The 13,425-nt window shown below is 38.8% G+C and overlaps 1 protein-coding gene across 1 annotated transcript; it reads left to right on the plus strand.

Annotated features, from left to right (window-relative positions):
- Positions 1–8,251: 8,251 nt before the first annotated feature.
- On the plus strand, positions 8,252–13,024 carry LOC137745888 (calcium-transporting ATPase 4, endoplasmic reticulum-type-like). Its single transcript, XM_068485922.1, has 8 exons — positions 8,252–9,726; positions 9,929–10,001; positions 10,097–10,218; positions 10,452–10,733; positions 10,837–11,214; positions 11,333–11,442; positions 11,795–12,023; positions 12,128–13,024. The coding sequence occupies exons 1-8, from the start codon at positions 8,311–8,313 to the stop codon at positions 12,707–12,709; spliced, it is 3,192 nt and encodes a 1,063-aa protein (XP_068342023.1). The 5' UTR covers positions 8,252–8,310; the 3' UTR covers positions 12,710–13,024.
- Positions 13,025–13,425: the final 401 nt, after the last annotated feature.

Below are 13,425 nucleotides of genomic sequence, written 5' to 3' on the forward strand. Positions count from 1 at the left end.
CGAAAATCAAAACTTTGATTTTGGCGCTAGTTGCTGCAACCCGGAAGCTCAAGCCATACCTTTAGACATACACAGTCATTATCATGATGCAATATTCTGCATAATCCAGACGCGCTACGTTAAAGGCATGAAAACTGGTGAACGTTCCGACGAGTACAGCAACTCAGCCCAAAAATGCCCAAGAGGTAACCGAGCACGTCGTAGCTGCACAAGCCCCATATGTAGGAGATTTTTGGCGCTTGCACGTCGATGGATCATCCAACTACCAGGGATCGAGAGCAGGCCTAGTTCTCACTACCCTAGACGGTTCGATGCTCAAGTGGGCGATCACTTGAAGATTCAAGGCATCAAACAACGAAGCAGAGTATGAAGCCCTACTAGCAAGTCTCTAATTGGCAAAAGACCTAGCGTGAAGAAGCTCGCGATCTATTCTGATTCCCAGCTCATCACCAACTAAACCTCAGAGGAGTACGCAGTAGGAATGCCCAAAAGGATTGAGCAGCCAACGCCACTCACGAAACTCAGTAGGAATGCCCAAGGCGATGTGCACTTTCTTTATATCAGCTGAAGTTCTTTGAGTTAAGCCAAATTCTGAATCTACACAAAGTAAGAATGACGATTAATAAACTAAGGTCATGGAGCAGCTCAACAAAAATTCAAGCAGGCCAAGAATGAAGTAGTTCACTTACCACTGATAAAGACAATCAGAACATGTATCTCAGGAGAGGAGTTAGACTCCTACTCTCCACTTACCTCCAAGGTATCTCTCGCCCACTCATGATCACATTTGCAAGAAGAATCAAGTAGCCTATGGCGAGACCTCAGTTGCCCCACGCCTTCCTTGTGGTCGATTTCAAAAAAAGTACTAGAACTCATTTATGGTCAAGCCAAGATCAAAGAACCTGCTCAAGTTTGAGAACCCCACCATCGCACAAACTACATTCGAGGAGCACTAAGCAGGCGCACATTTCATGGAGTAGATCACTTCTTGAAAAAAACACGGCATAGGAAAAGTAAATCCCATCACGAAGTAATATGGATGGAATTTGATAGCCCTCTTCCTAGCAGTGGCACCCTCGCCGCACGGTTCATGACCGATATCATCCTTCATCCGCTTGACGCGAACTCCTGACAGAATCACATGCTTGTACGTCTCAAGAAAATCCCAAAAAAACTCATCGAAATTGATCCTGATATGTGCAGCTTTGAAGTACCCCACCTTGCCGAAAGAACCACTTTAACGGTACAAAGGTGGACGGTATTTGTCACTTTTGCGATCCGAGGAAAACATCTCAAAATCCATGCAAAAAGTTCAAAGAATAATATTTAGAAGGTGCTTGAAAAAAAAAAAAATAATGAAAAGGAGAGGATCGTAAAGCCCAGCACCCCAACGCCAGGCCTCACGGCCCAGCTCACCTACACGGCTAGGCCACAAAAGGGCCTAGCCCTTACTCTATCTCCCTCCTACATACAGCCCAAGCCGCTCCAGCCTAACACCGAATGAGGCCCGCACCTCCCTCTTCTTCTCTCTCTCGTGTTCAACAGGGCTCAAGGCCCCTCGGCCCAATCTGCCAACAATAGAGACCCAGCCAATGCCGGTCTTTCTCTCTTCCTCCATAGTAAGCCCAAGCATGCTGCATGATGCTTAGCCCCTGCCAAGCCCAACCAGATGGGTTAGAGCTTCACGGCTCACCCAACTCCGCACCCCAGCGCGTCTGTCACCTCAGCTCGTGCTGAGCCGAACACTTGGCTCACGCCAGCCTACCCCCGTGCTGCGCCATCAGTAGTTCACACTGCCTAATGCAGCACAACAGTCATATGGCACCCTTGCCACGTGTTTCATATGTCCTCGACCCTCGCCGAGCTAATTTTTCAAGTCCAAAGACTCCTAAAAAATCAAGAAGAAGAAAATTCAAAATTTTCTTACCTTGGTGCGACACAGAGAAGAACAACAACAACAAGAGATGACTTTTTGCAAGGGCAAGAGAATAAGAAAGCTAGGCGAATGAGAACAAATTTTCTCTGGCTTCTCTCTTCTTTGTTGGAATTATGATTGTTCTCCAAATTTATTTAATCCCCTGCTTAAGGCAGAATTAAATAGGTATTGGGGGCAATTGGTTTCCTTTTCCTAGAAGAAATCTATCTCCAAATCAAGAAATGAGATCTAGTTCAAATTGGGAAACAACTCTACAAGCCCATGCAGCTTAGGATTTCTACACATACTGCATTTTCCCTACGTGTAGCCTAGCAGGTGTAGGGGCATTTGTGAAGCCTATAATAATCCCAAAGATTCTAGAGGCGACACGTGGACTTTTGCCCAAGAAAGACAAGATTGCCCTCAATAAATAGGTAGGTTCCTCATATATTCCCACGCGAAGCTCACACCCCTGAAGGTGCCAACAACTGAATATGGCTGCCCACAACTCACCTACCATTGGCAAGGAAAAGTCAAATCATTAAAGATAATGATTAACTACCCAAATCCTATCTTTAATACATTCCCAATTGAAGATTGACTCCATTCAAGTAAATAATCCCTATTTAATTCAATTAGGGATAATTACTCCATTATCTCAAGATATTATTTCCTATTTAATATCTTCGGAATATTTCTCCATAAAACCTTGGCTAATAGGAAGCTGCCATGTGTAGGGTAAAACCCTAACACCATGGCCGGCCACTCCCCTATATATACTCCATATTCTACCAAATTTCGGTAAGCTTTTGCTACCCTAAAAAGTCCCAAACACTTTACTCTTTTAAGAGAAACTAACTTAGGCATTGGAGATCCATTGGCCTAAACCACCCCCTTTCCCACCTCGTGGGCGCATGAGGCTTAGGTCCTTGATCAAAGGTGTTGATTGTTTTGCAAGTGCATTTTTGTCAAAGCTAGAGACGGTGGAAATTGCATCCATTAATTTTCAATCCAAAACATTTCCAAAAAAAAAAAAAAAAAAAAAATTAGAACAAGTTTGTATCCATTAATTTTTTATAAAAAGATATTCAATTTTTTAACCTTTAATGTTCCCATTCATATAATTTTTCAATTTTTTCTGGTCCTAAATGTACCCATTCTTAAATATACCAATTTATTGTATGTAAAATGTACTATTTTTAAAATCCATTCAATTTTTTTTCTAACCCATTTTTTAAACTTATATGGGTATATTTTATTTCATTGATTTGAGAATGTATCCATGTCAAGTTTAATGAAAGAAATTTAATAATGTTATTAAGCCTAAAAAATGCACCCATGTTTTGGTACAATAATTTCAATAATTTTTAGGTTAGTTTTGATGAACGTACACATGTTTATATATATATATATATATATATATATATATATATATATATTACACACACAATATATTAGAGAGTATAATTTATTCTTTAATATTTTTAATTTTATAATTATGGGACTTATTTAAAATCTCATTAATATAAACAACTATAAATTTTAATTCTTAATTTAAAAATATAATAACCTACATAAAAATACATTATTACATTAATATCAACGAGAGAACCTTAAAAAAAAGGTAAATGCACAACCACCAGGATTTCAGTCACTTTTTAATTAATTAATTAAAACAACTTTCATTCGATTCTTAAACAATGAACATACCCTTAATTATTGTTGCAAAATTAATAAAATTATTCCGAGCTTGCTTCAGAAGCTAAATTGTTATTGCAAAATTATTCCTAGCTTAATTATTGTTGCAAAATTAGTCAAAAGAGTGGAATCTTCCCTGTGCCCGCCGGACTCAATCATTTAAAGTGCATGTAAATTGATTCTGTTCATAGTACACAGCATTCAAAACCCGTGAAATAATAATAGTATCAGGATCCATGAACTCCGCCGTTTTGTAGAGTTTTGATTCCCTCAACATTAATGCCCAAATTCTGACGTCGCTTCCCACGTCCACGTGCATGCATGCATATGCACGCTCCTTCCAATCAAACAAGAGGCGTTTATGGTTGATTAGAATGCTTGATGCTTGCAAGCTTGGGCCATATTTAAGTAACATTCTGTGTATCATCGACGGCAACATGAGTGATTAGTGAATGTTGATGCATGTAAAACTCATAACATATTCCCGCTTAGGTTTCGTTTATTTTATTGGGCAACTGTCGCCAACAAAATTTGTATTCTTAATATATATGCCTTTGGATAAGTGATGCATTATCACGGTAGATACACTCTTCTTCATCCCACTATATCCTGAATTTGAGCTTTCACCTCCCGCTTAATCCATCTTAAAATAAAAATTTTACTTGTAATAAAAAATATATTTTTAACTGTCGAACCGAATATCATTTTGTAGTACCAAATGCTTTCCTTCCATGTTTCAAATTATGTTTTGTTTCGAGTTGTAATATATTCTTTTTCTTTAAACACTATTTAGCATTGAATAATGCAAAAATTAATTGGTTGAAATTTAAAATAGAAGATATAAACAGTTCTAGAAATTATCTAATGGTTAGAGCACTCGTAACATCATGTAATACGTAGCATTAAACTCACTCTTCCTTTTCATCACAATAAATAAATAAAATTGTTCAAATTATTTATTTGTTGATGGCGATCGATCAAATTTATAATGCGTATACGTATTCAAAAAAACCACTACCGATAATATTAAATTGGAATTATGGTATTTTTCCTGTTTATTCTTTTAGCCCTCCTTCCGGGAAGCTTCACAAAGTCCAATGTAATACGCTTTACCTTTGCCCTAAGTTTCCTGCAATACTTTATTACTTGAAAACGGAAGAGTTACTAACTTCATACCACATACGGTGAAGGTGCGTCCAAGGAAAGTCATATATAGTCAGATAAACGATTGCAGGTATACGTCTATGATATTTCCAATTTGACATAAAACCCCAAAACAGATAATATAACAACTAATGTAGCGGGAAGTGACTTCAATGCTATGTAGTACTCACTTCTGTATCATTCAGTATTACGTATTGTTGAAGAAGAATAATGAGGAATATATAATTTTTATTGGAGAACACGGTTTCAAATCGAAAATTTAATAAGATAATATACAACTTATATGTGGGAGATCTACTTCTAAAATACCGAAGTCTTTTATGCAAAACTCATATCTAGTAATAGGTGGTTAAATAAGACAAACATCGGTGATATTAATAGTGGATCATGTCTTGGCCTAAAAGTTTATTAACTTTTTCAAAGGTACACAACAAATTTAGGGTTCATTTAAAATTGCCTATGTGGAGTCTTTATGTTTACAAGTATTTTTTTATTAGAAACATCTGTATTAGAACAACTTAAAATACTGGAAATTGCTTATGTAGAGTCTATGTTTGCAAGTATTTATTTATTAGAAGCATTTGTACTAGAATATCTTTTTATTAGAAGCATGTGTACTATAATAACTTAAAATACTAGAAATTCAAGTGCTGTATGAAAAACGAATAAGTACCAGGCTGCCAGGTACTTGTATAAAAAACACTTCTAAAATCACAAGCATTTATAATCTTTTATGTAAAGTGAATTAATAATGATTTTGGTTGCACAAAAAAATAAAAATAAAAATAAAAATAAAAATAAAAGCCATTTTCATTAACATGAAACTCTTTTACTATCCTCAAAATCAGTCCCAAGTGACACTACTACTTTAATACAAGTAGAGGCGGATCTACTAAAGTGCCGGAGTGGTTTCGGGACTACCTGAAAATTACAATATTCGTCATATACAACCACGAGGATCCATATTTCTTTTTCATATCCGTCATATACAAAAGAACAGCTTACAATATGAAGCTTTAACGTGAAAATATTGGTGAATGAAAGAGTTGACATATATTTTGGTGCTTTTGCGAGAAGCCGTTCTTATAAAGTACTAAATTACAATTTGATACACTTATTCCAACAAAGCAAAAAGTGATACTTTTATGTAAACTTGTGTTTTTCTATACAATAATATATTAGTTGTAGATCTAATTTAATTAGGAATGTAATTGTGGAAATTCTTATGAGATTGAACTATATCTTTTAGATAGTATACTGTTTAAGTTGTGATTGTGGAAATCACACCTCAGAATTCTCCCAATTTTTTCTACACTTTGCCGCACCCTCTCTATAACTGGTTAAGTATGCCTACAACACATCAGCACACGCTAAAGAGAGTTTGTTGTTTTTTAGGGGAGTATTACGTTTTAGTCATTCTTATTATGATTAACTTTTTATTTATTGAATTAATGTACTTCTTTTGATTCAATTTATTTTTTTGTGTTGAATGTGATACAATGCATTGGAGCTAAAATTGTAGATTTTCAAGAATGATCTTCTACAAATTCAAAAGCTGAATTTCGTTTTTTGCCAATCAGATTCTTCTAAAACACATGCTTGATATTTTCTACGCCCTGTTACATGAAAACATTCCAATATGCATGAACCCAGTCTATTATTTCATAATTTTACGATTATATATATATATTGCATTCTTCAATATATAAGCACGTCCATCCACACACAATTAATATTTCATATATTTGGTTGTGCAATATATGCTATACTAGTGCCGACTAGACGAGACGACTTCATCAACTACTTCTACATTTGATTGAAGATTTGATGCGCCATTTACTTGAGTATTTGCACACTCAAGGGGGAGTGTTTTGATATACATTCTAATACATATGTGATTGTGTAAATGCTAAGTAGAGAGATTAGGAATCGTTTGGGATCTAGAAGATCTTTTCTATTCAACTTTGTATTACTTGAATAGCAAGTTTCTCTCCTTCTTGCTCCTATAATTAAAGGCACAATGTTTGAGGAATAACACACAAAATTCCTCAAGCCTATTCTCCATCTTGTCCTCTCTATGACGTGCCCCCTTCTCTTCCTCAGTTAAATATCGGTCACAAGAATATTCTAACTAAATTTTAATTTTTATAGAAAAATTATTTCTTATTATTCATTTGGCCATATGACACAAGTTTGATCGTCACGTCAGAACAAATGTAAAATAATTGTTACTACGTCATCACTTAATGATTAAATTAACATATTTTTTGACGAATATATGAAATTGAAATGAAACAATAAGCAAATATATGAGATTCAATAAATGTTGTTTGAAGCTGCAATTAAACACACAAATCAAAGAGTACACAATGTAATTCCCCTATCAAGCAAGAAAAAACTTTAATGATCTCACAAGTTGAATTTACTTGTTGTAACATTTGGAAAGAGAGATACAATTCTACTTTCAATAAAACTTTGTCACCATTGCAGGTTATCCATAAGATCAATTGTGCTTGTGGAGTCTTTACGGAGGCTGCTAGAAGAAATCAAAAGGTTGCAACTGAAATGCAGACAAATTCAAGCAACTGTTGAAATCTAAATGGTAATTCTCAACTTGGCACTATTTGGTTTCCACCTGAGCTTTCTTTTTTCAAAATAAATGTGGATGCTAGTTGGAACGCAACCACTAAATCAGTCAAGCAACCGTTCCAGTCATGCCAATGGTCTTGGGTCCCTATAATCAGCCAACATGACAACTGATTGGATAGCATCTTTCAAGAACTCGGAGATGAGCGAAGCTACTTAGTTCAAAAGACCTTCATCTTTGGTTGTGCATATTTTGAACAAAGATGGATTGACTTGCCCACATCAAATTTTGTTTTGTAGGAGCCTTTTGTTAGTCCCTTGTTGGGGCTTTCCTTGTATATTTGGCTTGGCCCTGGAAATAACTGTCCGGTTTACCAAAAATAAATAAAAAATTGTAATTCCCCTAGTTAAAATTAAGCCGCGAAAAGCAATGAACAGAGAGTACAGCACCCCCGCGCGAGTAGGACCGTAGCCAATAGAATTCAGAATCCCGCCAGATCACCGTCCCGCCAGCTGTCTCAGTCGAACCACGTCATCTAAACGCGTTTAATTAATTTAATCAGCGTGCGATGATTCATTGAAATACTCCCCCAATTAGCCTTAATCCGGATATTAATTACTTAGCCGTTGATCTGCTATATAAGTAGCCACAGAGAGAGGGAGGGAGAGTGTGAGAGCGAAGGCTGAAAGCACACGGTCGTAGCTTGTGAGGCACGGCAGCTGAAGATTGACTTTGATCCTGAAGCTTTCTCTCCTCTTTCCCATTAAATTTTCTTTCTTTCATTTTCTTGGGAAAGAAACAGAATATTGACCGAGGTAAGAAAACTGGACCCTCTCTTCTAGAAAGCGCCGTTATTTCAGTGAGTCAAATCCTTATAAACTGTCCAACTCCTTGCCTTTTCTTTCACTGTTTCTCTCTGTGTTGATTTGTGGTTGTCGTAGGGCAAATGGGGAAGGGAGGGCAGGATTTGGGTAGACGGAATGAGGACGGAAACCCAAAGCTGGCCGACGGCGCTGTATTTCCGGCGTGGGCGAAGGAGATTTCGGAGTGCGAGAAGCACTTTGGGGTTAACAGAAAATTTGGGTTGGGATCCAAGGACGTTGAGAAGCGGCGGGAGAAGTACGGCTGGAACGAGTTGGAGAAGAACGAGGGGCAGTCGATTTGGAGTCTGGTTCTGGACCAGTTCAATGATACGCTGGTTCGAATCCTGCTTGCGGCGGCGGTCGTTTCTTTCCTTCTGGCTTGGCTGGACGGGGAGGAAGGCAATAAGAAGGAGATCACGGCGTTTGTGGAGCCGCTGGTGATCTTCTTGATCTTGGTTGTGAACGCAATTGTTGGGGTTTGGCAGGAGAACCATGCCGAGAAGGCCTTGGAGGCGCTGAAGGAGATTCAATCAGAGCAGGCGACTGTGATTCGGGATGGGAGTAAGGTTCCGAATTTGGCGGCCAATGAGCTTGTTCCTGGTGACATTGTGGAACTTAAGGTTGGGGATAAAGTGTCCGCTGATATGCGTGTTTTGGAATTGATTAGCTCGACTTTGAGGATCGAGCAGGGTTCATTGACTGGAGAGAGTGAGGCAGTGAATAAGACTAACAAGCCAGTGTCTGAGGACGCGGACATTCAGGGGAAGAAAAGTATGGTTTTCGCTGGGACAACTGTTGTGAATGGAAATTGCATATGCTTGGTTGCACAGACGGGAATGTCCACTGAAATCGGGAAGGTTCACATGCAAATCCATGTTGCCTCGCAGAGCGAAGAAGATACCCCACTTAAGAAGAAGCTCAATGAGTTCGGAGAGATGCTCACGATGGTAATTGGAGTAATTTGTGTATTAGTGTGGCTCATCAATTTTAAGTACTTCCTTACTTGGGAATATGTCAATGGACGGCCGGCGAATTTCAAGTTTTCGTTTGAGAAGTGCACATATTACTTTCAGATCGCAGTAGCCTTGGCTGTGGCTGCTATTCCTGAAGGTCTGCCTGCAGTCATTACAACATGCTTGGCGCTTGGTACCCGCAAAATGGCTCAGAAGAATGCCTTGGTCCGAAAGCTGCCTAGTGTTGAAACACTGGGTTGTACAACTGTGATTTGCTCAGATAAAACGGGGACATTGACTACAAACCAGATGGCAGTGGCAAAACTTGTAGCTTTGGGTCCTAGCCCTACTATACTACGGAAGTTTAGGGTGGATGGAACTACATACAATCCACTTGATGGTAAAATTCACGACTGGCCAACTGGTCGTATGGATGCTAATCTTCAAATGATCGCAAAGGTAGCTGCTGTCTGCAATGATGCTGGCATTACACATGCAGAACAGAAGTACATTGCCAATGGAATGCCTACTGAGGCAGCTCTAAAGGTTATATTTGAACCCTATGCTCTTGACTTTTAATAGGGTTTTTGATATTGTGCATTTCATCAGTAAACTGATTAAACATCATTAGTAAACAACCTTCTTAGTACGTACCATTCTTGGAGTACACTATTTCCTTGCTTGTGAAGATAATTCACTTTGTTAGAGAACTCAGCTTGAGATTGAGTACGTTGTTTTGTCACCTCAGGTTTTAGTTGAGAAGATGGGCCTTGCCGAAGAGTCCAAAGGTGCGGAATCAACAAATGAAAGGGATTTGCTTGGTAAGTCAAACTCCAGTATTAAGTGCTTCCAATTTATCTATTTTGTTACAACTTTGAATTGGTAAGTTTACCTACTCTGATACTCATTTTGTCAGGTTGTTGCCAGAAGTGGAATGAATTTGAATGCCGAATCGGAACCCTTGAGTTTGATCGTGATAGGAAATCCATGGGTGTAATTGTCAATTCCCGTTCAGGGAAGAAGTCATTGCTAGTGAAGGTTCATATTCTAATTTTAGTTTCAACAACTCCATGAACTGTTTATGTCCATTCATTGATTTAATCTAATATCCAAATTGTGGCATGCGCTGATTTTTAAATTTCAAATACAAAATGGAAAGTTTGAAGTAAATTGTGGCATGCCATACTCCCTTGCTCTCTCTCCATCTTTAAAATAAATAATATCAAAAAGGAATATTGCGGACTTCTGAATGAGGTGTTGTGTTATTGCAGGGCGCTGTTGAGAATTTGCTGGAGAGAAGCACTAAGGTTCAATTGCTTGATGGCACTGTTGTACCACTGGATGATAGTTCAAGGAACTATATTGTGGAAGCTCTTCATGAGATGTCAACTATTGCATTACGCTGTTTGGGTTTTGCATACAAAGATGAGCTCGGTGAGTTTCAATCCTACGATGGTGATGAAGATCATCCAGCTCATAGGCTTTTACTTGATCCATCCAATTATTCATCAATTGAGAGCGACCTTGTTTTTGTTGGCCTTGTTGGACTGAGGGTGAGTTATAACATGGCTGTTCTCTACATCTTCTTCACCATATATTTGATCACGGTACCTTTATCGAACTAACTGTGATTGTTGAATTATGAATTTGTTAAAGGATCCCCCAAGAGAGGAGGTTTTTGATGCAATTGAAGACTGTCGAGCAGCTGGAATCCGTGTTATTGTAATCACTGGAGATCACCAGAACACAGCAGAAGCAATATGCCGTGAAATAGGCGTGTTTGGTGCTGATGAAGACATACGTTTAAGAAGCCTTACAGGAAGAGGGTTTATGGGTCTACATGATCAGAAAGCTCATCTTAGACAAGGTGGTGGCCTTCTGTTTTCAAGGGCTGAACCAACGCACAAACAAGAGATTGTGAGGTTACTCAAAAAGGATGGTGAAGTGGTTGCTATGACTGGTGATGGAGTGAATGATGCACCTGCTTTGAAACTTGCTGATATCGGGATTGCAATGGGCATTTCTGGAACTGAGGTGATTTCTTTACTTGGTTTCTCTTGTTCTTTTGTTTTCCGCATGTCTATGAATTTTAGCTTAAACTACTAACTCACCTTTCCTTATCATAAACTTTTCATTTCCTTCTCCATTGCAGGTTGCAAAGGAAGCTTCTGACATGGTTTTGGCTGATGATAATTTTAGCACAATTGTTGCAGCTGTTGGTGAAGGCAGATCTATCTACAATAACATGAAAGCCTTTATCAGGTTAGTATTTTATCTCTGTTTTTTTTAGCTTTTGCCTGAGACGTGCTAAAAGAAAGAGTTCTTTCTTCTGAAATTCTGCGTCCAGCATTTTTTCTAGTATCGTATGTAATGGTATAAAAACTTCTAAATGATATAGTATTCTGTAGTTATACTCTTCCATGTATATATTTAAGAGTATAACCATGTTTTTATAAACAAAGATTTGGGGAAATATATCGTATTCTTGCATGATGATGTTTACGATTTCTCGTTGTCTGCTTCCCACCCGGTGAACTAAAGTTGTCCTCTTCGTTGATGCTTGGACATGTATGTTTTTGCTTTCAAGATTTTAAAGTCTTAAACCCTGTTTTAGGTACATGATCTCATCCAACATTGGTGAGGTCGCCTCCATATTCTTAACAGCAGCATTAGGCATTCCTGAAGGCCTCATACCTGTTCACCTCTTGTGGGTGAATCTTGTTACCGATGGACCACCTGCAACAGCACTAGGATTTAATCCTCCAGACAAAGACATAATGAAGAAACCCCCACGCAGAAGCGAGGAGTCTCTTATCAGCGCTTGGATATTATTCCGCTATCTGGTAGCTTACTTTTCAAGTTCTTGTTTCTTCCGATATGTTTCAATTTAATGATTAACCTGTGAGCGTTGTCACTAATTTTCGCACCTGAATCTTCGGCTGGACAGGTTATTGGTATGTATGTTGGACTGGCAACTGTTGGTGTATTCGTCATTTGGTATACGCATGGTTCCTTCCTGGGTATTGACCTCAGTGGGGACGGCCACTCCCTTGTGACTTACTCCCAACTTACCAACTGGGGACAGTGCTCATCTTGGACAAATTTCACCGCGTCATCCTTCACAGCCGGAAATCAGGTCATCTCTTTTGATGACCCCTGTGATTATTTCCGTGCATGCAAAGTGAAAGCTATGACACTCTCCCTCTCCGTGTTGGTTGCCATCGAAATGTTCAACTCTGTCAATGCCCTTTCCGAGGACGGAAGCCTGCTAAGCATGCCCCCATGGGTCAACCCCTGGCTCCTTGTGGCCATGTGCGTCTCATTTGGCCTGCACTTCATGATCCTGTACGTGCCATTCTTGGCTCAAGTATTTGGCATCGTACCCCTGAGCTTAAACGAATGGCTGCTGGTTTTGGCCGTTGCCCAACCGGTGATTCTCATTGATGAGGTCCTCAAATTTGTAGGAAGATGGGCAAGCGCTTCTCAAATATCCAGGAGGAGAAAACCATCGAAGCCCAAGACAGAGTGAGGCGACTTCTACCAGGTTGATAAATATCCTCCCAGAGGTGCGCGCTCTTATTGTATGTATCCCCGGAAAATGGGTTGTATAAAAAATAATAAAGGTGCGTGAGAGGTAAAAATAGGTTTGCGAATAGCACTACTTTTTTGTTTTTTTTTGTTTTAAAAAAAATGGATCAGTTGGTGGTTTTGTCATGACAATTCACCCTTCCGGGAACCGACTCACAGAGGCATCCCTAGCCATCATCGTGTGAATTCATCTCCAACCACTAGTTCACCCTGTGGTGGTTTATCCTTTTGTATAAATTGAATAACTTTTCCCCTATATCTATAGAAGAATTATGCGAGTCTTTTATCTTTTGCCTCTTCCAGGATGTTATAGGTTTCTGACTGCAAATCTAGGTCACCTACCGACATCGATTTCGTATCGATACTTGCATTGTAAAGCATCTCAACCAAAACGGAATACTCTCAACCATAAATCTCCGATGCCGTTCAAAACCTCCTTAAAAAAACGAAGAAATAGACGTCGAGCCGGCTTGTTGGACAAGGTTTTGAATTTTTGACCGAGCCGGCTTACCAGTTTTGCTTTCAACAGTTAGATTGCCTGAAGGGAGCTTAAAGATGCTATATGTCAGGCTTTTGGAACGACCCTAGATTCTTTTTTATATGAAGATTACACCATCCATACCAAAAAATAAATAAAAGATTCTGCAAGTATAAAAG

Source organism: Pyrus communis, chromosome 9 (assembly GCF_963583255.1).
Source record: "Pyrus communis chromosome 9, drPyrComm1.1, whole genome shotgun sequence".
In the NCBI taxonomy this organism is placed as follows: domain Eukaryota; kingdom Viridiplantae; phylum Streptophyta; class Magnoliopsida; order Rosales; family Rosaceae; genus Pyrus; species Pyrus communis.

Coding starts and splice junctions, on each gene's coding strand:
- LOC137745888 (XM_068485922.1), top strand. CDS start 8,311: ATGGGGAAGGGAGGGCAGGATTTGGGTAGACGGAATGAGGACGGAAAC. Junction 9,727..9,928: donor CTACTGAGGCAGCTCTAAAG/GTTATATTTGAA, acceptor TTGTCACCTCAG/GTTTTAGTTGAGAAGATGGG. Junction 11,443..11,794: donor AACATGAAAGCCTTTATCAG/GTTAGTATTTTA, acceptor ACCCTGTTTTAG/GTACATGATCTCATCCAACA.